We start from the raw sequence: 25,348 nt of genomic DNA, 5'->3' as shown, positions 1-25,348 counted from the left end.
ACACGAATCTGGGCAATAACTTGCCCTGTCTCAAATGACCACAGCTTCAACGCGAACCTACTGTAAAAGATTAGCTAAAAATGTTACAGTCTGTCAGTTTTACTAAAAAGTAGCTGTAAGTCCGGTAGATAAAAAAAGAAAGGTAGTGTTAGCACTTATAAGGCAGTGGACACTAGTGGTTATTACTCAAAATAATGATTAGCATAAAATGTTACTTTGTAAAGAGTAATGGGGAGCTGTTGATACCATAAAACATTGTGAGAAAGTTCCCTCTGAAGTAGCGTAGTTTCGAGAAAGAAGTCATTTTCCACAAACTTGATTTCGAGACCTCAGAATTAGGTTCAATTGTTCTCAAATTTGCACAAGTTTGTTATTTTATGCGCGAGTTGAGATACACCAATTGAGAAGACTGGTCTGTGACAATTACCGATAGTGTCCAGTGTCTGTAAAGACTAACTTATTACATAAAAAATGCATGAGCTTTCGTAGCAACAACTACATCTGATACGAAATTCATGCAGTTTTTATTTTTTAGGCTTTAAGTGCAACCACTCCCTTCCTAGTTTGAAACTTTATCACAAGGTTATCAATTAATACCAGTTTTGTAAACTAATGTTTTTTGATAAACAAATCGCTATAGATTTTACTAGCCATTTTCAGTGAAAAAAAAACACACACCAAAAAACAACTCATGAATTTAACCAGTGCAAAATCAGCATGCAATATGGCAAAGTAGGCGCATTTACAGATTTTTGGCTATTGTTAGATCGCTGTAATTTATTCACAGATTTGTGTGAATTGTACAGCAAACTTTGTCAAAGATCATCAACCATTTTTTAGCTATTTTAAAATTTAAAGAGAGATCAAGTCTATTATAGATCAAAAAGATTGCTGCAAATGCTTGCCCCCAAAACGAACATGAACACTACTGCCTGCTGCGAAAAAGCTGCTGCAAATTTGAATGTCTTTCAAGTGAACTGTTGTTGTTGAATTATCTTGTTTAAATATAACTCAAAAGAACATGACTGAGGACCTTTTAATTGTGTGCAAAAACAACAACATTGTGTTCTGTGAATTGGCAACCTATTTGTTGACAGGGAAACTTACAAATAATTAGCAACTGTTTTGTTGAGGGGGGAGGGTGATCTACAACATTTTTTTCCCTCTAGTCTAATCAGCCACTAAATAGGAACTTCATTTTCAGTAGGTTTTTTTTATTGAAACATATTTTATTGTTTTGCATATTTGCCAATCGTCAAAGTTGGTCTTCAAGCAAAAACAAACAAAAACACTTCTTCTGAAGATTATCACTATCAGTATGATATCTTATTAATATTCTAAATAACAAAGAATGGGCTACTGGGCCCAATTTCATGGCTCTGCTTACCGCACTTTGGTCACCGTTCTCTGCTCATGTGCAAGCACTGAATTTATGTGATAGCTATGTAAGCGTAGAATGCCTAGTAACATGGAGTTTGCACACCACTAACCCATGAAGTATGCTTGACGCTAGCACAGAGTTCCCTGCTTCTGCAAGTGCTGAATTTCAGAGCCATGAAATTGAGCCCTGGCTAAGGGCAAATTAGTCCTATTGAGCCCAGTGAAACCAAATTGAGGTTCACTAAACTAAGTACGTTTTGGTCTAATCACTTTTTAAGTGTACAAAGCGCACTTCACAAAGGTAGCTATGTGTTCCTCATTCTTTTTGCATGTAATTTAAGTCAGCTTTATTTTAATATTTTTAAAACAAAATAACATGTATTTGATACACAAGTTGCACAATTTAGGCTATTATAGGCCGCTTCAACAAGGAGCAAGTTCGAGTGTGCACCATGGTTGAATAAACAATGACTATTTCGACTCAAACCCAGGATGGTCGACCACTGGTCATCGGTGATAGCTTGTCAATGCTTACATGTGTAAAGTGCAGCAGAACCACTGACACTATAGCGAAAACGTGGAGGGCAACGGAGTGTTGAAAACCATGGTACCGATAGTTGACGGCTTCCAAACAAGTCTTTTAAGTGAGTGCGTCACTGCGCCTGTATGTTGTGCAGTATTCAACTAAACGTGCACACTTGAACTTGCTCATAGCACAAACAAAATACTACACCCATTTCAGACAGGCGCACAAGAGTCGCACCAAACCAACTAGATTAGGAGCCACTCTTGGTCGACCCAAATACATTTTGGTTTCAGACAAGCGAACTTAACACAACATTAACATTGGCTTGGCTCATGAAAAGATTGACGTCTGATACCAAGGCGTTCCAGAGTTGTTCCGAATGACTGCAACGGTCGATCTTTCGACTTCTAGTGTGCCAGCCGCTCCTAACTTTTTGGCACGTCTCCCTTTTCATGTACTTAAGTCCGAATTTGGTTTAGCGCAACTCTTGAGCACCTGTCTGAAACGGGTGTTACTTATTAGAATAAGGTTACCAGCTTAATACCAAGTTACATCTACCATCTTTGACTATCCAATTTTCTATTTAATTTTGCTAAGTAGAATATTGTTAAGTAAAATGGTTCCCTAGCTAAAAATAAGGTTAATAAACGTTACAACTTTTTACAAGTCAAAACTACATTCTGTAGTACACATTTTATTGTTATCACAAATCTAAACCTTGACCATAATTACGGACATAGCTTGAAATGTTTTTATAATTAGGTAGCCATTTTGTTTTGTCTTTTACACCAATGTAAGACTGTCTGAATCAAGCGACTTCGGCTAAGGCTGTTATTGGTTGTTTAGGAATGAACGTCTTTAATCATTCCCACGACAGCCACTGCTGAAGTCGTCAATTCGGACAAACTAACAGAGACTATGTAATTTTACCCAAAATTAGAGCCCTGCATTTAAAATATATCATTTGCATCTAGTCAGTGTGAATTATGTGAAACAAGGTGTTGCATGCCTGCAGAACACATGTCTGACAACATTTAAGAATGTTCGCTACATTCAAAGGAAACCTAGACTTGACTGTAAACAGACAATAGTTAAAATTTTATTTTAAAAATGCAGTAACATTTCTTCAAATAAACAGTAAACATTACAGTAAACATTCACTTAAAAATTGTTTACAATTATCTATTTAAATTCAAGTTGTTTTTTGAGCATGCCAATAGACAAAATGCATGTTTTATAAAATGGCCGTTTAATTTTTTTTTTCTAATCAATGCGCAGATTAAATAGTGGTCAGTGCCGAGGGTGAGGTGTTAGTAATGAAATGTTAAGAGTGAAATTTTTATGGTTTTAGTGCAAGGGTTAGGTTAAAGTGTTAAGTTTTAGTTAAGTGTTAGGGTGATAAGGACTGGGCTTGGTTTCACAAAACACTAAGATTCATCTTAAGATGTGTTATCAATAAATAATAATTACCGTAGTAAATTGTATTGTAAAATGTGACATCACACTTTGCTTAATAGCAATTAACATTTACATGATCAATCTTAGCTCTTTGTGAAACCTATCCCTGGTGTTGTGATAGTGGGCATGGTTTGTGCTCGCATTGCAACAGAGTCCTATACTCATGCTTTTTGCTAAAACATGCCTTCCGTCTATTTTGCACTCAAATATTCACATCTTTGAACTATTTTTATCAAACTATGTGTAGAGCTTGCGTCACAAGTTAATATGAAGGGCCTTCAACAATTCAGATTGATTTACTCTTACAAAAAGAAGTTTATTACACCAAACTATTAAGTTGTGAACAATAACATTATTTTGGCAACAGATTGTCCCATTTACTACCTTCATCAATTTATCAAAATGACTAAACCTGAGCTTTTCTTGCCATCTTTTCAAACTTGCTTGAGAACAATTTGGCGACTTTGTCCGAATGCCAGCAATTATTAGTAATTGTTTACATTTTCTTTCTTTTTAAGTCAAAAGTTGTAAAGTAAAAAAACTCTTCATAATTTGGTATTTTAGGTAACCCAATATGGTTGTTTGCTTCTCTAAACAAAATCTGTTACCAACTTCAGATTTGTAAAGCTACTTCTGACACAATCAAAATCCAAAGGGTATTGTACTTTAATTTAGTTAATTGAATTTTCCATGTAACCAACAATGCTTGGCATGAGGCAAGGCGTGCCAATTTTATAAAAATAGTACTGAGCTACGCTGTTCAAGATGGTATTGGAGTTTGATAGCTTCAAGAATTTTTCTTAGTTTAAAACAAGAAACTAATTACTGGCAAGTATCTTAATTACTGGCTAAGGATTTGGCTTGATCATCTCGTAACATGCATTAAAGCATTTGACCCATAGCAACCGGTGCAGCCATAGCCAAAGTCGCAAAGTTCAGATGCCCTAAGATAGTCCACTCCTTGAGTGTCTTGATGGATTAAGGCGTAGTCTGGGTGCTTCAGTTCAAAATGTGAAGAATCATCTGGCTAGACTTGACCCAGTCTTCAGCGAGTTGCGAGTTGGCGAGTCCAAAAAAGTGTTACCGTTCGTTACAAAATGTTGCATCAACATCCCTGTGTAACGCGAATGGTTGAACTTCTGGCGAAAAGTTATGTAGCTCAAGTTTTGTCAGTCCGTCAGTTGGTGGCACACGGTCCAAAAAGCACAAATTCGGCCCAATGTCACTGCAACAGTAGAACTTTCCAGACCAATAGTTGAACTTGTAATTAGGGAGAGTCATTTAGCCAAACATAGTTCTTCAGCTTGTGACACACGGTCCAAAAAGTGTTAGTTGGCGTCCAAAATCCATAACAGTTGAACTTGTGATGCAGTGGAGAGTCAGCAAGGCTATAGTCTTGACAAAGTCTTTCAGCTGTGGCACATGGTCCAAAGAGAGTTGGTTATAAACCTCAACATTCCTATGTCAGTTGAATGGTTGGGCTTGTAGCTTAGATTCTTCTAGCATGGCACAATCCGTCTTCAGCTGGTTGCACACAGTCCAAAAAGTGTTGATCAACCTCAGGATTGAATGTATGTCATCTCCAAGGATATCGTCTCAATCTGTGGTACAAAATGATATTCAAAGATTAATTTAAAAAAAATCTTGATGTACAAATCACTTGTTCGGAGAAATAGTAAAGTCTGAAATGATTCTGCAAGAAAGTTCTCCTCCAGCTCAACTCGCATCAACACAAAACATGTAGCAACATTCCAGGTTTTATTTTTATTTTTGTTTTGTTTTTAAGACCTTTTCTGAAGAAAAAAATTGACCTCTAACTTTGAAGAATTTTTTTCGCCAGTTGGTTTTATTGTTTTTATTTCAAACTAAAGGATGGGAATGGATGTATTCTTTCAATTTGACGGTTCAAAACCTTCAAAGGTGCAAACTCTGAAACAATAACTCCTTTTTGCTCACTAAACTCCAACAATTTGTTTTGGAATTGTTTACACAATTTTTATTAAAGTTTAGTGTCTAGGTTGTGACCGCTAAATGATGATGATCTTTAAATTGTCCAAAATCTCTGGATGTATTTCAAATAAACAGTTTTCTTAAAACTAAACTTACCTGTTGAAAACATCCTTGAATCTTGATGATGGCAAGCCATTCTTCTTTTGGAGACTTCATCTGTCAATGGCATCCGTCTTTAGCCTAAATGAGAACAAAATATAAATATTGTTTTAAATAAAAGCATAATTCATACTCTGGGGTTTGCAAAAATAGCATAATCAAAGAGTTGACCCATGTTTGCCTTTTTCTTGACGACTGTAAATGTATATTTTGAGTGGGGGATTTTGTGCCGGTTTCACTATTTTTGGGGTGAATCTCCCATGTACTAATACTATGGTGCAGGTTGCGTCTCCATAACGTTTCACCATAACGATTCAACTGCACTGTATCACTATTGTCAGAAAGTGATGATTCCGCTCGGTCAAAATGTTTTAAGAAAAATTGTGATTGAACTATGTTTTAAAGCTCAGTAGTGTAGTGGTAGAGGACATCTGCTCTGAATGAAGAAAACTGGGATAGATTTATAAACTGTTCCCTTTACCTTTTATAGAAGAGAAGAGCCGCTCGTTCACCAAAAACATTGTAGATTTTCTGAAGCAACTTCAGGTTTCAGACGACTACATAAGTAGATATGGAGTTGACAACCCTCGCTGTATCATGCAAGTAAAGAAAATAACAATGATTTACTTCAATAGCGAGGTTCACGGTGTGTAAATCTCTTTCGAGTACTTTTGGTTCTGAAACCCGTGGTTGACATATCAACTGGTTTAAGAGTTGTCAACAACCGTTTTTTTTTTCCCAGAACCAAAAATTTACACATTGTGCTACCGCAAAGTAATTCCTGCTTATGGGCTTGCATCCATGCAAGCTTTCAAAACTTGCTCTTAACTTGTTAAACATCGATGGTTGTCTGGTCGTTCACGCTTGCTGTTGTAGAACCTCAAATTGTACCAGGTATTTGACTGCTGGTTACAAACTGTACTACTTGTACTACAAGTGTTTTGGAGATGCACGTTTCGAGTTTCTTTCTATTGATAAACTGATGTTCGGATTTGTTCATAGTCCTCCACATTTCTCAATTGAGTTGATGTTCCATTTAGTAGGTAGTTTCTTCACAAGCAAGTTGACATACTCATAACTCGGAGGTCGTTGGTTCAAGTTCTGCTCTAGTCAATTTTTTCTTTGTTCAAACCAACTATTTTCAAACTTCCAAACCTTATTCATAACTTGATACATTACCAAATCTTTCGCACACAGTCTAGCCTGCTGGTACGCACCACCTCAGCTCACTTACATCCACTTACAGGAACAACAGGGTGCACACTGTGAAAAAAAGAAAAAAAAAAAGGTGAAACACAGGCCCAGATTCATAGAGCTGCTAAGCACGTTGCTAAACATGAAATTTCTTCCTTGATAAAAACAGGATTACCAACCAAATTTGCATGTGATTTTCAAGATAAGCAAACAACAGCTGAATATCATCAAACAATATGCAACAAACAGAAATTTGGTTGGTAATGCTATTTTTATCAAGGAAAAGATTTTATGCTTAGCAAAATTTTGTGCTCAGCAGCTCTATGAGATTGTGTCTTGTTGATAGAAAAGTTAGTCACAGCTGGAAAAAGGACAGTTCTGGTGGGAAAGATTGTTTTCTTTCACACTACCCTCCTACTTTTCCTAATACTTGACCTATAATACTTCACCTGATGCTTGACCTGGGGGTCGATTTCACAAAGAGTTAGGACTAGTCAAGATGAGACTAGTCTTCACTCTTTGTGAAATCCACCCCCGATACTTAACCTTTTCTGCAAACGCCTGACCTCATTGACCCCACTGACCTCAGGTCACGAGTCAAGACATCAAGGGAATGTTCCGTGTCTCATGCAAAGTCTGTGGAAAAAGAAGAAAAAAATGGAGCCTAAGTAAGGATGCCAAGGTGATGGATACAGAGAAAACGTTGGTTAATGCTGCGGAGAAAAACGTTGGTTAAGGAGAAAACGTTGGTTAAGGAGAAAACGTTGGTTAAGGAGAAAACGGTGGTTAAGGAGAAAACGGTGGTTAAGGCTGCGGGGGAAAACGAGTGTTAGTTTTCTTTTCCCCACCCTAATACTTCTACCTGATACTTATAACCTGGGTGAAGTACTTGTATCAAGCTGAAAATATATTAGTCAAAACAACACTAATTAGTCATATGAGACATAATTTTGACTAACTTGCATCATATGAGCTAAGTAGTGTTGTTTTGACACCAGGCACACCTTACCAGTGGCCAGACTTATCTCTAGCTAGGCCTACACTATATAACTCTAGGCCTTTACTATCTTACCACCATACAAACCTAGGCATCACTGACATCTTTCCCTCAAGGTTGAGCAGCTCCGTTTCCCCTGGCTCCTTTGTACTCTTCCGCCATCTTTATTCTTTTTCTTCTACTGCATTCTTCATTTGACTTCTTTTTTTTTCGCAGCGCTTGCTGATAAATGCTTATGGGAATTTATTTGAATGGACCCTATTATTTTTACTCTAAGAAAATTACATTTCGGTTTGTTACAAGCTCCCCTATTTATTTTTATTTTAACTGTGATCTCAGGTAAATGAGATACTGTTATAGCTATGTTGTTTATTTATTGTTTTCTTATTTAACACTTTTCTAAGACTAACATGTTCCTTACACTCATTCAGAAGTGATGTCATGCTGATATTAGGAATAATTAAATATCTATTTAGTTGGTCTAAATCATCTATTTAATACTACTCCTTAATCAAACATTAATCATCAAATGAATGGTGATTGGACTGGAATATATTTTTTGACAGCATGATTGCTTCTAAAACAATTTGTTTCTTTAAAAACTAGTCTTGTTCATGGAAGAACTTAGGAAAAAGGTTTATGAATTATGACTTAGATGGATTTTGTACTCTTAGATCTAAAAGTTATGACAATTATAAGTAAACATGACAACTGATGACTTGAAGTATCAACCCAACAGAAATTACCAGTAAGACTAGTCTACTAACTAACAAGCATCACTGGCTTCGACCAATATGCAAATCAAGAAATGCCATTAGGACAGTGTGAAGTCACCTTGAAAGCTGCATAAGTAAGGACAACATCAACAAGATTGCAGATTGGGGCAAGGGGCATTACAAGGGGTTGGACCCTGCAAGAGAACGGGTTAGATCTTCCTTTACCGTTTGAAGTCTTCGTCTTGTCTTGATCTTGATCTTGAATGTCAACCCGCGTAATCCGACCTCCACTACTGGGCTCTAATCAAGTTTTTCTTTTTCTTTTTTAGAAAGGGCAATATTTATTCGCTTTTTGTAATAAATGTATTTAGTACATACTTGGTTTGGGGTAACACCTGCTGTTCTTAAGAGAACTGTCTATACATTCTACTACCGCGGAGCAGACTTTCGGATATTCAGGAGACTTCTTAGTTCTGAAAAGAACTGTCCTGCTTTTCAACTACTATGGAAAGTAGAAAATCAGCTGGGACTACTATTTTAGCTAATAGAGGATTGTTATTAACTTCACTACCGCGGAGTGAGTTATTAATTGGTCTCAATGTTTTGACTAGTGGACTCTAGTCATCATCGAGAGACTGAAGTAGAATTTCAGATTTTCGGGAGACTTCTTAGTTCTAAAAAGAACTGTCCTGCTTTTTAACTACTACGGAAGGTAGAAAATCGGCTGGGACTACTACTTTAGCTTATAGAGGATCGTTATTAACTTCACTACCCCGGAGTGAGTTCTTAATTGGTCTCAATGTTTAAAGTGGGAAGTGGACTTTCGGATTTTCGTGAGATTTCCTATATAGTTCTGAAAAGAACTGTCCTGCTTTTTAACTACCACGGAGGGTAGAAAATTGGCTGGGACTACTACTTTAGCTTATAGAAGGTCATTATTAACTTCAAGTGGAGGTCGGATATACAGCCGAGTTCTCTTTACCTTGGTCCTTTGGTGAACCTCCGTTGTACGTCCACAAACCACATATCCATAGACAATATACGTCCACAACACATATCCATAGACAACTTCCATCTGGTCACAGCCACTAAAGGGACAGGGGGAAACAATGAAAAGGTAAATAATCACAGTAATAATTTATTGGTTTGATATTGCGCTCTCTCCAGGACCAGCCTGTTCGAGGGCCGTAACAGTAAAAATGGCAAAAGATTTAGAAAATTACATACATTAAGTGAACAGTTTTTAAAAAAAGGACACCAGTAAAAATATAAGCAAAATATCTTTTAAAATTTTACAGGCAAAAAAGATGCATGAACACCATAAATAATGAAGGCAGTAAAAACAATGTAACTTTGGTACAAGAAAGCATTTTAAAAGTTTACACACAAATATAAACTATAACATTAAAAACCAACAGATACAAAACTCACTACACATTACCAAAGGCTTTCTTAAAAGAAAAGTTTTAAGTTGTGTTTTAGAAAGACTTTGGTGAATGCAGTTTACGAATGTTTGCTGGCAAGTTGTTCCATAGATTCGGTGCTGCTGAATAAAAAGCACAATTTCCTAAAGTAGTAAACATTTTGCCCTTTGGATATTCTGATGACACCTTTGACATCCGACAGTAATTATTTCATTTAAATAAGAACGATCAAGGTCATGTAAACATTTAAAAACCATTAGTAAAATCTTGAATTCAACCCTAAACTTTACAGGAAGCCAGTGTAAGCTGGTCAGAATGGGAGTTATGTGACTCCACCTGCAATGCTCAAAATAACGTCATTCTCAGGAAAGAATATGTCATGTTCCGGAAATCTTTATTCCCCTCGAAATGCTAATTCTTTCATTCACTCAAATTCTTATGACTTCAACACTAGTCGTGACTAAATTGCAATTACCAAGATACATTGCCTATAATATGGTAATTGTGGTGCTGAAAGGATTGAAAGATTGTGTACTGATGTCCGATTGTAGTAGTAGTAGTGGCAGCACAATTAATTGAGTAGTTAAATAACAGTATAGTCAGTTTAGTCCCAACTTTTATGCTAGTTGCTTATCCCTCCAAAAAATATTTTGTTCTCTTGAAACATAAATAAAACACTATTTTGTTGAAGCAAAATAGTATTTAGAGGGAATTAATTGTTTTAAGTGACAAAATAACTTGATTTTTGTGTTTTACCTGGAGGCTCTGTTCTTTAGAGGTGACGCTTCGCTGAACTAGAGATCACTTCTGGTTCTCGGCTGTCTCATGTTGTTCCATCTTGTCAGTGCTTCCTGTTGAGAAAACAGCCATAAAACCCTTCAATGTTACAGTCCAAAGGAGTAATTTAGCAGACATTTTAAAGCTTAGGACTAGTTATTTATGCTTGTTACCTAGCAACCTCTAGTAATAAGAAAGCCGTACACTCATCAAGCATTGTCAGCCTAAATTCTGTAAGTTACTCAAGATGGATATTTTTTCCATTTCTCAGTTAACTGTATTGAAAAGTATGTTGACATAATTGTGGCTGTGAAAAGTTTCCGTCATCAGCCAATAGGCTCTACAACAGAAGAGTTTTTCAAAGTCATTCATAAACAGACACGATAAAACTAAAGGGGAGGGGACCAAATCAAAAGTCTTGTGGAACACCACAAGATAATTATATACACCAACTATATTGGGAGCACAAATTACGAGTTGTCAATTTTCAAGAAAACATTTATACGGCCTCAATATTTTTAATTTCAATAATTGCAGTGTTCTTGTAATTCTCTACAAATTGTCTCTATAAAAGGTTCAACTTATTACCAACTTGATCCCAATATATTAGTATTTTGTTCAATGTTGTTGCAAAAATTAAGAAGTTCATCATTACTTCACAAGGCGGTGTCATAATTTTATTGGTTTTATGCTAGCACTAAACTTTCTAAACGTGTGAAATATAAGGGGCTAAACTATGGAGTTCGGATGAATCTCCCAGTCCATCTCTCTTTAAACGTATAGGGAAATGGGGGAAACTGGTGTTTAACATTAACAAAATAACTGAACTAGTCTCGTGGGGTATTGCTATCATCACCCAGCAGGTCATGTGGTTCTACACTAAAGGCCATCCGAGCTACACCTTAAAACGCTACAAAAATGCATCTTTTACTTGGGTATAACATGACTGAATAAAACAAAATCCAAAGAACGTTTCCTCTACATACCCGACAAACTTTGTTTTCTGCAGGGGCTGCATCCATATCAAATGTATTTACTGGTTAAATATTACCAAGTGTATCAGTTATTTCATTTTCACCCCTTCGTGTGAAGAAAATAAATCGAAGTTAACTAAGCACATAACAAGGTACCTCAACAAGAACCTTGTTCGGCTGTCGAGTTTTTTACTGCACTTTTGTCTCTTTCACTTATGTTTTGACTGAAAAGAAATATTTTTCTTCTAAATCTATCCTGTAATAATTAGTCCTCTAAATACTAGACAAGCTTTGTTTTCTAGTTTAACCATTTGCAAATATTTCAGTTATTTCGTTTTTCTCCCACCTTGTGAAGAAAATAAAGCGAAAAAGAATAAAACACTTACCGCGACAAAAACCTTGTTCTGCTTTCAAGTCGTGGAGTTTTTCACTGCAGTCAGTGGCGGTTTCAAACGCCCACTCCAGCGACTCACAAGGTGAACACCGATGTTCAAATTTGCTTTTAAAAGTCTATAGTCGGTTCAGAGAACTTCGTGAAAGTCATAATAAAGGGTTCAACAACTCTTCAATATACTGCAGTTTTCGTAACTTTTTTGCCAGTATGCCAGTAACGAAATTGTCTGGTCATGCCGACAGAGTGCGTTAATCTCCGGTCATTTTTTGAAGACTGCACTCCAAAGAAAGATGAAGAATGTACAAGTTTCACATCTTCTTGCACTTCAAATAGTGGCCCAAAAAGGCCTCAGAAATAGAGAATATCAGTGCAACAGTTATTGTCGCAATAGTTCTGAATGCACATGATTTTCCATGGTAAAATTTGTGATTAAGTTATTGGTAAAAAGTTCATCAGAAAAGGCGCCGTCAAGATCCCACGTTGAGCCGAGAGGTCCCACGCTGCCACATCCGTCCCGTCCGCGACTCGAGCTGCTTGTATCGTCTGCACATGCGGTTTTGGGCCACGAGGGCTTCGGAAAAAGCCCAAACTCTTTTGCATATAATTAACCCGAAGACATTGCACAGAAACCCCGCCCACCCAGTCGAATGAATGAACTGTGAAATGACTTGTGGAGTAACGGTCTCATTGACTCACTTTTGTCGGCCTATAGCTTAGCCTCATTTATTTCTACCAGGGCGGAAAGTTTGTAAAAAATTACAAATAATAATTTCATAATTATAATAGGGCTGCTATTTTAGGGGGCTATGAATACCAAAGAGCTAACCCGTGTGTGCCTTTTTGTGAATGGAATTCGGGTGATCACCCCTAAGCTGATTCGTAGTTGTTTAGGATTTACACAAAAAAAATATTTTTAACAAAATAACCCCACAAAATGTTTAAATCCCGATCCAATGTTAAGACTCAGTTGTGGTCGAAATGTGAGGCCTTAGTTTATTGTAGGCCTATTTTCCCACATAATATGCAATTTTGGTGGGTATCAGTGCTGGGAAAGCAGTTTACATTAGTAAATAATTATATTCCCCTCCCCTTACCTAAAATATTTCCCCCTTATACAGTGGAATAATTAAATGGACCTGTGCGGGCGGGCGGGGCCTGCAGGCAGCTTGCCGGGGTAGCTTTATGCAAATTAGTACCCTGGGAATTCCAAAACGTCAATCTGCCAGACCACCTGGCCGAAGTTGGCTGGATTGGGCGTGATTGGTCACACATGTTGTTTTCGTTCGAAAATGGACCAATAGAAGACCCCTTTTTGTTCTGGCTTGTGAGAAGACGGAAAGTAATCCCCGCATTGTTGCAACTCGGTCAGGAGCAACATCTTTCACCCATCCACATCACCTGTTCGGCTCATTGTATAGGCTTAGTTTAGATAACAATTGTCTGAGATGACCGTTAGCTGTTCTTGGTCAATTTCAACAATTTAACCAATTAATTAATTTTCGCCAAAACAATGGTTCCTCTTTATTATAGCTAGTAGGCTACTGGTGCATTTAAGTTTGTTTTCGTGCACATTCATGAACATGAACATATCAATCAGATTTGTTTCGTCACAGGCATTGTTGTAGGGCTTGCATTATAATACATGTTGATGACTGGGCCCTATATACATCACGGTGCAGCCATCTTGAATTTCTACTATTACCAAACCGAGGCTGGTATAACAAAATAGTCTGGTTCCTCATTGCAAAATGATTCTTTATTGTTATTCGATACGAGGAACTTGACCAAGATGGAGGCATCTCCTTGTGGCGGCCAAGACTCTACGCAATTCTTATGCTTTGTAAATAAACAACAGCCAAATAAAAGTCAAAGTGATGTATTGCATGGAATTTTTGCCACACCAGTATTATGTGTAAACAAAATAATAAGCAAGCTATTTTCCGGTGCTTATAAGGTAAAATAAACTTTGGCCCAGCTCTTGCTGCTGGCTTTTACGAAGTTGAATGAGCCACAGCGTTTTCACTTTTTGCGAAATAAAACAGTATCTTATTTACTCAATAGCCTGATAGGGAAATATTTCCCCGTGACCCCGGCAAAAAAAGGGGTGGGGGTTATAGCACTCAAAGGTTTTAATAGATGGAAATTTGCATCGGGATAAATAATAATTTGGTTTTACCCAGTACACACCAAATATTTACTCAGTACTCGGTTGGCATTTGCACCGCCTCAATGCCACCTTGAGCACAACTTCTTAGGTAATGTTTATTGCTTAGCATAATTAATGAACGGGGCCCAATTTCATAAAAAGCACACAAACATTGCTCAGTAAGCACTTATAAGCATGTTACAAGCCAAAAACATTAAGTTCGCAATGTTAATGTTGTGGCTGGTGCTTCACTCATTTTTTTGCTTAGCAAGAGAAAGGTATATTTTTTTAATGAAATGGGCCCCATGTGCCCATGAAGTTTATCTTAGCATGTAGGAAGAAATTTCTTCCTCCATGATCTTAGCGTGCCCATGACATCTTAGGACGAAACTGTTTAGCGTAGAACAATTTTTGCTTAGCAAAAATAGGGTTGACAGACAAAATACAAACAGCTATCATTGCTGCGACTGGTCCCCCAGTCATTTCTTGCCTAACAAAGAAACTTGCTAAGCATAAAGTTTTCTTATTATAATTTGTACCCGATTCTAATCTCAGTCTGCAAACCTTACAATCTGTATAGCGCCCTCTGTCATGTCTGTGAAAAACAAAAACAAAATGGCAGCCACCATGGAGGACGACAACAAAACGTCGGCAGCATCAGAAGAAAGTAACTCATCTGCGAGTGCGATTGACCAAATACATCCCGATGATGGCACCTCAGTAATGAGTAACATTAGAAAGGAAACTAGTGATCCTGACACAACCATGGAAACAGAAACCTCATTGGGTGAGAGTCAGACAAATACTGTTGAAGTTGGAGGAGAATCTCATCAAAAAAGTAAAACTCAGATTCAAGAATTTTCAGTTTCTTCATCATCGGTTTCTGATCGCATCAATGAAGGTGGGGAAGGGATTGCTTTTGAAAAACCCATTACGTTCAAACTCCCCCAACTCTTATCAAAGTCCACCTTGCTAGGCAGTGGTAGTGTTAAAAATAAGGATAAAAGTCAAGCAAAATCAAGTAATAAAAAGGAAGAACTGGAATTCAGGACTCCTGACTCCAAAGGGGACTCGGCCGAATTACAACCAAGCGGCAAACAGTTTGCGTTCCCCAAACCCAAATTTTCAACAAGGCCACAACTTCCAAAGAGAGATGCTCCAGCGTCAAATACAAGTGATGGCTCAGCAGAGCCCACTCCTTCACCGATTGTGCACGAAAAGAAACGACAGGAAAAGTCCCCTGCGGAAAAACTTGCAAAAGTACCGCCCCTCCCTTACAAAGAACCTGACTGGAGTGGCACGCCGAGGGAGGACTACCACCTGGAGGTGCTCAAAGGTGGCAGCATCCTATCCAAGATTGAGCTAACTGCCAAGCCATTCCATGTCTTTGGACGGTTGGAGACGTGTGATATTCCGTTGGAGCACCCGTCCTTGTCTCGTTTTCATCTGGTGTTGCAGTATCGCGGAACAGGAGACAGCGATCGTGATCCTGGGTTCTATCTGTATGACCTTGGTAGCACTCATGGGTCATGGGTCAACAAGCAGAAGATGCAGGGAAGGGTTTATTATCGGATACGCGTCGGCCACATGTTCAAGCTGGGCGGGAGCTCACGCATGTACATCCTGCAGGTAGTTCAAAATACTTATCTTACAAAGATTAAAATTAAGAAAATGGCAAGCTGTGGCAAACTGCTTATCAACCAAAGGGACATCGGTATAAATAAATAAAATAGTTAATGGCCTGACGTTTCAACCCTAGCACTGACTGACTTTGCTAGGGTCAAAACATCAGACAGAGCATTTAAGTATTTTTTGAAAAATTTATAATTATTCTTGTTGTTATTAAGTTGTTGAAAATACTGGCAAAATAAACATAAATGAAGAATTTTAATCATTGCATGGTGGAGATGCAACACATGGATACCTCTGTTTGAGTTGTGGTAGTTCTAACAAAAACACCTGTTATGTGCATGTCACAACAATCTATAATTGTTGACTTTGTAAACTTGAAGATGATTTCAATCCATATCCCCATCAGGGCCCTCCAGAAGACCAAGAAGCAGAGTCTGAACTGAGTGTGAAGGAACTGAGAGAGTTAAGACAACATCAACTGGCAGAGCTTGAAGAACGAAAGAGAAAGAAACGGGAGGAAGAGGAGATGGAGATTGTGGAAGAGGAGAAGGATGCAGGCATCAGCTGGGGAATGGGTTGGTACACACAGCTTTTTGGGGGAAATCCACAAGACCGCACGACTTGTAGCTCAGAATCTTTACTGGACCGGGTATTTTATTTACAAGACAAGAATCAAAATTAAAAGAGACTAGAATCAAAATGAGAACACTGTTTCATTTGAACAAAACTCTAAAAGCAGATTTTTCTGCAGGATTTAAAGATATTTTTCTGACTCAAACTCAACATTTGAACATCATAAGCCTTTTTGAGATATGGCTGACACAATGCTACGTATACACCCAAACCAAACAGTACACTCCTACCACATCCGCCATACCTCAAAAAGGCTTATTCTTCTGAGGCCAAAAAATCCTGAGACTACAAAACTTAACCTGTCTTGAGCTAACTGGCCCTACATTGAAATGTCACAGTTGAGCCCTGTAATGTGGTGGATGCACCCACACAGTACAAAGTCAACCCTCCAAATGTCAACAGGGTTTTAAATGGTATGCCAGCATGCAATATGGTATCATTATGTGGTGAATGCATCTGCGCAATACACAGTCGACCCTCCTACTGTATGACCATTCAATATCACCCACTATGGTTTTGATTGATAGATTAACTTAGCCAGCCTGCAGTATGATATTATAGTGAATCCATCAACGCGGTCTGAGTATACTGATGTACATCATTTGTTCTGTGCAACGTTGTGCTGCCAAACACAATTGCACTGTTACCAAGATCAGGAAGGTTAATCAATGTTTTAATATCTGACGTTGATCATCTTATTTATTCTAGAGGAAGATGCCGAGGATGCAGATGCAATGGGAGACAACCCATTTGCCATCATGACACAAGAAGAGAAAGAAGCCAGCTACATCAAGGATCCCAAGAAAGCACTCAGGGGTTACTTTGAGAGAGAAGGTAAAAACGGTTTAAGGAAAGAGTTCTGAGAATTTTGATATGATTGAAATTCCTGTTGCGTGTAAATTCTCATAACATTTCTTTTCTGTATAGACCCCTTGCACAATGCACCTACATTCACCCATCCTGTCCTCCATTTTGGGAGTTAAAATGTACACAAAGGAATTGAATAATGAATAATGTGACTGTCAGACTGTTTTTACAACATAAAATGAAAGTTGCAACTTTGTTTTGACCTCAGGTTATGATCTTGAGTATAATGTTGAAGAAAAGGAGAGTGGCTTCAATAAGCAGTTTGTCTGCAAAGTTGAGTAAGTTACTTAAGGCATTGTCAAATAAGTTTGACCAATTCAAAACCCTTCAGAAAATTAGTTAGTAATCTGAAAAAATAAATGACATATTGTGTGGCCACTTAGTTTGAAATAAAAGATCTTACCGTATTGTCAACACATGTTACTTTACTGTTTTCAACAAAATACTGTTAAAAATTCCTGAATAAAAATAACTTTATTTTACTGTTTTTTAATTATTCAGGCTGTTTAATGTCATATTTAGTTTTTGGAATTTTCCCTCTAAAATCAGTTCTTTTAATTTCCTGTTAGCAAAACATGTTGTAAAAATACTTAATTGTGCACAAAATATTTTTCCTGTCTAGAATCATGACTACAATCCAGCAGACATATTGACGCCCTAATGTTTTCTTATCATTCAACTTCAAACTCGTGACAATTTGTTGGTTTCCAATGTCTCAGGTTACCCATTGATGATTCAAGTGGGAGACCCATCTTCGCTGAGGCAGCCGTATCCGGCAAGAAGAAGGAATCAGTACTCGCCTGTGCATTGGAGGCTTGCCGCATCCTTGATGCGCATGGTGTACTCAGACAAGCAACACATGGTAACAAGAATTGTTATTGGTCATGGATTGTTTCAGATAGACGCTATCTTTACAGGAAACTTTGGTTTTAACTTTGAGGTCCGTCAAGTGTTCTTACATTCCTACCCAGAATAAGATAATTGCAGACTTTTCTTTAGTCCTTTTTCTGTGTCTGCCTGGTGAACAAAAAAAAGTAGCTTTCATTTTTCATTAGATATATAAAGAAAAACAAAAAAGTAAACCACAAGGGAAACTGACTGAGTAAATTTTTAATGATTTTGGGTTGAACAAGAAAATTTACTGGAGTGGGATTTAAACTGCGATTAATGTGCTCAACCAACTGAGTATATGTCGTCTCCCTATTTTGTCAATCTTGTTGTTCAAGGTGCCAATCAAAAGTCATTGACCCTGTACTAACTATGTGTCCAGGGTTTCACATGGGATCACCTTAAGGGGATGCAACATTTTAGTTTTTTCAAATATCAAGCAACAAACCAACAAAACTATCTAACATAAAACATTAATAATAACATTCTAACATTGTCGTCAAATCTCCCTGGATATTAACAGAGAGTAAGAAGAGAAAAGCCAAGGACTGGAAGGGAGATGATTATTACGACAGCGATGACGATACTTTCTTAGATCGGACTGGGGTCATCGAGAAGAAACGACTGGTCCGTATGAAGAAGGCTGGCATGATTAAAGAAGAAGCGCAGACTTATGACTCACTGGTAAGATATACTGATAAGCCATTTAGAATGTTTTAGAAACCAGGGTTTTTTTTCCAGCTGACTTTCTCGTTTTCAGAGCTTAGAAATGTCAAACTTCTAGAGTATCTGAATTCAGATATTTGAAAAATCTGCCTGGTTTAAATTTAAAAACACAAAGTCTTGCTTTCCTTGGCATTTTCCTCCTTTTTTTAGGACAAACTGCAGTTGTTTTAAGTTGTTTTTTTTATCTGTAGTTGTAACCAAACTGTTCCTCTTCCTTTTCTCTCTTCCTCAGAAATCTCAGCTGAGCGATGTCGAAGCTGAGATCAAGAAGACGGAAAATGAAATTGCCGTAACAGACAAGAGTAAGTGTCCAACTCAGAAATATTCCATCTTCAAAAATCTACAATGCTTCTAAAAGATGTATAAACTCCTTGTAAACAGCAATTCAAAATCCTAAAAACATAGATGTGTCAGGTCTTTTGAATAAAAACGAAAAAATTAAGACCTTTAAAGTGTTCTGCAGCCGATTTCACGAAACGCTAGGATCAATCCTATCTCGAGTTAGGACGAGTAACCCGTCCTAACTTAGGATGGGTTCAATGCGTCCTACGTATTTGAATACGGAACTTTACTCGTCCTAAGTCCTAAGATCAATCTTAAGTTCGAAATAATTTGATGAAATCGACGGCTGGACTTAATTTTCGTTAGCAAAAAAATTAGTGGGGCACCAGTTACAAATATGTAAACTTAATGGAATTGTGGCTGGTAACCATGTTTTTCTGAAGCAATTTTTATGCTTACAGACTTTATGAAATTGGGCTCTCGTCATCAAATAATACTATTCAGTAAAATTAGTGTCTGTTACTTTTCTCTTTTCAGAAAGCCCATCTGTCGTTGAAGATGACTCCCTTGATGCCTTCATGGCGGGTATCAAGAGCGGGAAGACAATGGACAAGACGTGGAGAGCTAAACTGAAGTTGCAGCTTATTGAACTGAGGAAGGAACAATCCAGACTGGTCCGATTGGTCAACATTGCAAAACCTACCTCCATGCCGGCACTGAAAAAGTGATTTAACAAATTTCTGAGGTTTCTAACAAAGAACACAACAGAAGTATGGCGACCTCTGATTTATATAGCAAATTTTGAACTTTTATGAAACTTAAAAAAACAACAACTCATGAGGACCTTAAGGCCGTTAAGCAGTTAGTATTGATTTCACAAAATTGCTTTTGCATATTTTGGACCTCCTGGTAAATGGAGTTTATTGATCAAGAGTGGTCTCCAAAGTAATTGTTTGCAGAAAGACACAAAATTTACTTTTGGATTTTGATTTGTTTTACAAACTTTGACTCATATTTAAATTAATGACCTTTTGATTATTACGAGAATGAAATTGCCCTTTTTTGACCTTATAGCACTTAGCCGACGAAGTGTTGCCTCTCTTATTTGCTTTTTATTTACCCAAACATGAACTTTATACATGAATATTTGAAACTTTACAACAAGGATTTATAAGTTTGAAATATTTTTGTTGTTATCTACAGGCCATCCAGCCAGATGAGTTATGCAGCCCTCAGTAAGAAGCTGCCTATGTTTGGATCCATGAAAGGCCGCGCTGGATTAAAGAACAAGACTTCAGTAAGTAGAAATAGTTGGCTAGGGTTTGATCCCTAGTGCTCCAATAATGTAGTCAGACGGGTCAGTACATTAAGGGTGGACACAGTTTTCAAGGTATTATATTGGATTGGTAAGGATAACAAACATCATTGTTTGAGAGCTTACTTATTATGAAGTTCATATTAGAAACCCTGTTTCTGTGAAATTTTTCCCCTCTGAATTGACGTAATGTTCGGGAAAACTGTTTCTGAAGACCTAAAAAATGGCTCTGCGATAGATTTACAGACAATTAGTTGCTTTGAGTATAAAGATTCACCTTAATACAAAAGAGCAATTTATCAACACTATTGTACACAAATTTAATAGTTCTACTGTTTTACAGATGCCATCAGCCAAAGCTGCACCCCAACCTTCCCATTCTTTTCCCCCATCCCTGAGTCAGAGTAACATTGAAGAAGAAGAAGATGAACAAGATGATGATGGCCTAGTCTCTCCTCCAGCCGCCAAACACTCAGCCAGTGAATCAACCGCACAGAACATGAATGAGACAAGCAGAGAAGTGTCTGCTCCTGAAGGCAAGGTGAGTTTACAAGACTACCAGATCCCTGGGACTGTGGAACTCCCTGATGTCATTTGGTTTAAATATTCTCAGGCCTCACTTTTAGTAAAATACTATATAAAACTAAAAACTTCCTCTCTGTGGCATCACACAGGATCTTTACCGAATTGCTTTGATTGAGGGAAGAGGGTGGTTCATCTGTAGAATATTATTCCTGCTTGATTTTTTTTTATTTTGTTTTTTTACCCATACACCGATGTGTGTTAGCTCTGTATACTCAGTACTTTCCCGAGTCTTGTGAACAAATATCACAGGCATGTTACTCGGGTGGGATTCAAACCCACGACCCTTGCAATTCTAGAGCAGTGTCTTACCAACTAGACTACCGAGGTTGCCCGGCAGCTAGAGGCAGTTCAAATCCTATGTTGACATAATAGATGTTAAATTTGCATCGGGGATAAAGAATATTAATTTTGGTTTTTTACGCATACACCGATGTGTGTTAGCACTGTATACTCGATCTGATTTCTGATTTTTGTTAATCAGGAAAATTATGATTGAATAGCCTGAAAATTATATGAAGGTCTGCACCTTGTGTATCGGTACATATAGGTCAGCCTTTTCTACTTTATAAAAAGTTCCTACCGTTTTTCAATGGCCAAGTATCATGCCTGAATATTGTTTAAGAAAATTGTCTACTTCAATTCAACCAGCTCTATGAAATGTTTGCCCTGGGCATCAAGGGTTATGAAAGCCAAAGACCATCTTGAAACTTGCAACACTGATTTAGTCCTTGGTGAGCAATTGCTACTACTATTGCAATGCCCCTAAACACCTTCCTGTAGATGGTATACTGTTTGAAACGTCGAGACAAAACCAGCTCTTTCCAGAACCAACACTCACTTAAACAAGAATTATTACATGGTTGTACCTGCAAGTTTACTATTATTTTATAGTTTATTCTTAACCTTCCTGTATGTCACATTGCAGTCTGATCAAGCACAACACAGGATAAATCCACCCCCAGCTCGAAAACTGGGTCCCTTCATACCAATCAAGATCCGTAAGCTGAATGGCCAGGACCAGGAGGAAAGCATAAATGCAGGAGAACCGACCGCATCATCCGTGACTGAAGAACCGGAGCAGTCAAAGAGGACAGACGAAGAATACAGAGAGAAAGATGTGAGGAGTACTGCGGAAACGGATGAGGGGTCGAGGAAGATGCAACCCTCTGGTAGAATCCCTCGGGGTACAAGTGACGAAGACGATGGAAGGAGTTCTTCAGAGACAATAAAGACAGGGAGAGCCAAGGAGCAACCGAGGAAGATGCCTCTTCCGAAAATCAGCGAAGATGAAGAAGGGATGGGTTCTTTAAATAAAGTTAGAACACTTGGGACAGAGAGGGAGATGGAGGAGAAGGAAGACAAAGAAGATGTGGCTGAATGGTTGCCTCCTGTTGGTAAGCATTGTATGGGTGGGATGTGAACCCTCTTCAGTTTACTCGCACAAAATGCAAAGAGCTGTCCATTGATACAAAACACTGTGGAATTGTATTTTTAAAAAACTGAGGGATATTGTGTTGATGCACCGAAAAGTAACTATAAGTGTGTGTCATCAAGTGACTTTACTTTAATTTTGTGTGAGAATAGACTCTAGAAGGCAGGATAAAGACAAACTCTGGTCTGACAAACCCAATGGTTTCATTGGATAGACATAAACATAAGACCCATAACTACAAACTCTAGGGCATTTTGGCGGTTGTAACCAATTACTGTTTTATTCAAACTTGCCATTGGTTGATCACTGGCCATTGACCAAAACACGTTTTTATGGCTTGCAAGGTCAAAGGTACATCTGGCAGGTAACCAGCAGGTTCTCAATGACAGTATATGTTATTCACAAGCCTTAAAGTGTGATGTCAGATGTTTGGGCTAGGTTTGGAATTGCCTTCAGATATACCGCCCTCTAATCTATTGCATCACCCAATCTCAAAGATCTATGAATTTTTTCCCAATAATTTGACCATTTTTGTTTTTTTTGTGTGTAAAATCTTGTTATAGGTCAAACTGGTGATGGAAAGACACATCTGAATGCAAAGTTTGGTTACTGAGAATGAACTGTGAAAAGTGGTCCGACACCAGGCACACATAGTGCCTTTAAGGATTGAACTACCAGTAGGGCACCAAACTTAGGACTGAACTACCAGTAGGGCACCAGACTTAGGACTGAACTACCAGTGGGGCACCAGACTTAGGACTGAACTACCAGTAGGGCACCAGACTTAGGACTGAACTACCAGTAGGGCACCAGACTTAGGACTGAACTACCAGTAGGGCACCAGACTTAGGACTGAACTACCAGTAGGGCACCAGACTTAGGACTGAACTACCAGTAGGGCACCAGATTAATGCTGTTTCTGAATAAAGTGCTCTGGCTATGGCTATGACTGTTGGCTGCAGCAACAACACCCTGGAAGAATACGACTTATCAGAGTTCACACCACAGCTACTGCAGAAGCCAAGGACTGAACTACCAGTGTTTCACCAGACTAAGGACTGAATTACCAGTAAATGACCGAATCTCACAGTATTTGTTGTGAAACTGGATCAAGGGAAAGGTTGTTGAACTAGAACCCTGACTACATTTATCTTGTAATAAATGAGCAGCACTAGATGAATAACTAACTGAGGGATCAAGCAAATTCTGCTGTGTTTAGTTTTTTACTTGAATCAGATGAGGATTGTCTTATGTAAGAGTACATTGATTCTGAGGACGTCTTGAGTGATGGATCACTTGGTTTCATGACCTTAAGGCCTGAACTCAAACCCTTCTAAGATTTACCTGCTACTCCGTATTTGTGTTTAATTCATGTGTGATTCGTTTTTGTCAAGCACAATAAACTATCATGAAAATAGAAACACACCCAAATATCCCTTGTACATTTATTTTTGACATTTATATTTCACCTAAATGATTTACATATTGAGTAGAAATAACCAGATGACAGTGTGATGTAATAATAATAAGAACAGTGGCTTCTTATGTAGCACACATATCCGTCACTCAGTGACGCCCAAGGCACTTAAAGGCAGTGGACACTATTGGTAATTACTCAAGATAATTTTTAGCATGAAACCTTACATGGGAATGAGTAATGGAGAGAGGTTGATAGTATAAAACATTGTGAGAAACGGCTCCCTCTGAAAAACGTAGTTTTCCGAGAAAGAAGTAATTTTCCACGAATTTGATTTTGAGACCTCAGATTTAGAATTTGAGGTCTCGAAATCAAGTATCTGAAAGCACTTTGTGACAAGGGTGTTTTTGTCTTTCATTATTATCTCGCAACTTTGACGACCAATTAAGCTCAAATTTTCACAGGTTTGTTATTTCATGCATATGTTGAGATCCACCAAGTGAGAGGACTGGTCTTTGACAATTACCAATAGTGTCCAGTGTCTTTAAACATTCAGTAATTTTCTGCAAAGTATGTGGGACTACTTTTGAATTATGAGACCTACTTCTTTTACATACTGTACATGTACATGAAGCACCATGTAATGGCTTTACAAGGTGTTGTGGCGCAATATGCTGCCAATCAAACCTTGAACAGGGAACCCATGCTCTTTTTGATAAGTGCACTGGCTTCTTTAACGTGCATTTCACCAACGGCTTTCATCCCATCCGAAGATAAACTTTCATTATTTTCAAGCTAGTTTACCCTACCAATGCGCACATAGCAGACTCTAGAGGCCGCAGTGTCTGTCCTTGTTTCATTGAGCCAAGAAATGTTTTGTTGAGGTCCCGCCCGACTCTGCAATTAACCAGGTTTCATGGCAAGGTTCAGCTTACAACTTTGACAAAAACAAAGTTGTTGTTGCTTTGAACAAAGAAATTGCAAGCCCAGTGGTCCAGAAAATAGAAAACGTTTTTGTGAAATGTAAATTCAAGCCGCACAGGAGTTGGACATTTCCAGTTTTGTTTACAGGTAATGCATGCCCCTTCGCATGTAAATTATTCGTCTGCCTTGATCAGGCATGCATTATGGCATCAAGGGATTCTTGCAGCGATGTTGAGGCCCAGTTTCAACGGCACTCGTTCACCACATTTCGTTTAAACTTTTGTTAAAATTGAATTTGGGTTTAATTCCCAAAGCAGAGAAAAGAATGAAAACAACTGCAGGCATACAAGGGACATAAGAAAGTATATTCCAATTGCATGACACAAGTCTTGGTGCAAGACGTTATTCAACATCGGTGGAATAGTTGCGATGTGTGTAGTGTTCAGTGCATGTACGTAGGGCCTATGGTTTTCAAACTCAACCAAGACTAGATATATGAGGCCCCCGAGTTTCACCCGTCCATTCTAGAAATAGAGATTATTTACACCTCAA

General features: G+C 38.1%; 1 protein-coding gene and 2 long non-coding RNA genes across 5 annotated transcripts; 1 reads left to right on the top strand and 2 right to left on the bottom strand.

Annotated features, from left to right (window-relative positions):
- Positions 1-1,255: 1,255 nt before the first annotated feature.
- Positions 1,256-9,103, bottom strand: LOC117289941. Of its 3 annotated transcripts, none has more exons than XR_004519004.1 (4): positions 7,214-9,103; positions 5,955-6,736; positions 5,471-5,554; positions 1,256-4,965 (listed from the first exon to the last, which is right to left on the bottom strand). It is a non-coding gene; the product is annotated as an uncharacterized LOC117289941 (long non-coding RNA). The 3 variants fall into 3 exon arrangements; XR_004519005.1 differs by lacking the exon at positions 7,214-9,103 and having other exon boundaries at positions 5,955-6,063; positions 6,653-6,805; XR_004519003.1 differs by lacking the exon at positions 7,214-9,103 and having other exon boundaries at positions 5,955-6,805.
- A 9-nt stretch (positions 9,104-9,112) lies between these two features.
- On the bottom strand, positions 9,113-12,466 carry LOC117289952. The gene is made up of 3 exons (XR_004519006.1): positions 11,942-12,466; positions 10,561-10,655; positions 9,113-9,468 (listed from the first exon to the last, which is right to left on the bottom strand). It is a non-coding gene; the product is annotated as an uncharacterized LOC117289952 (long non-coding RNA).
- A 2,240-nt stretch (positions 12,467-14,706) lies between these two features.
- LOC117289932 (kanadaptin-like) lies at positions 14,707-23,878 on the top strand. The gene is made up of 12 exons (XM_033771136.1): positions 14,707-15,724; positions 16,134-16,302; positions 17,069-17,194; positions 17,436-17,505; positions 17,947-18,089; positions 18,639-18,799; positions 19,074-19,143; positions 19,661-19,847; positions 20,327-20,420; positions 20,782-20,979; positions 21,949-22,417; positions 23,019-23,878. Exons 1-12 carry the CDS (start codon positions 14,711-14,713, stop codon positions 23,066-23,068), a joined length of 2,751 nt encoding a protein of 916 aa, XP_033627027.1. The 5' UTR covers positions 14,707-14,710; the 3' UTR covers positions 23,069-23,878.
- Positions 23,879-25,348: the final 1,470 nt, after the last annotated feature.

The sequence above is a fragment of the Asterias rubens genome, chromosome 1 (assembly GCF_902459465.1).
Source record: "Asterias rubens chromosome 1, eAstRub1.3, whole genome shotgun sequence".
Lineage (NCBI taxonomy): Eukaryota > Metazoa > Echinodermata > Asteroidea > Forcipulatida > Asteriidae > Asterias > Asterias rubens.
This window is presented reverse-complemented; position numbering and strand designations above follow the sequence as displayed.

Excerpts from the sequence above, each read along its gene's own strand:
- LOC117289932 (XM_033771136.1), top strand. The coding sequence starts at position 14,711 with ATGGCAGCCACCATGGAGGACGACAACAAAACGTCGGCAGCATCAGAA. Across the intron at positions 16,303-17,068 it reads AGGCATCAGCTGGGGAATGG|AGGAAGATGCCGAGGATGCA; the intron begins GTTGGTACACAC and ends TATTTATTCTAG. Across the intron at positions 17,506-17,946 it reads CAGTTTGTCTGCAAAGTTGA|GTTACCCATTGATGATTCAA; the intron begins GTAAGTTACTTA and ends CCAATGTCTCAG.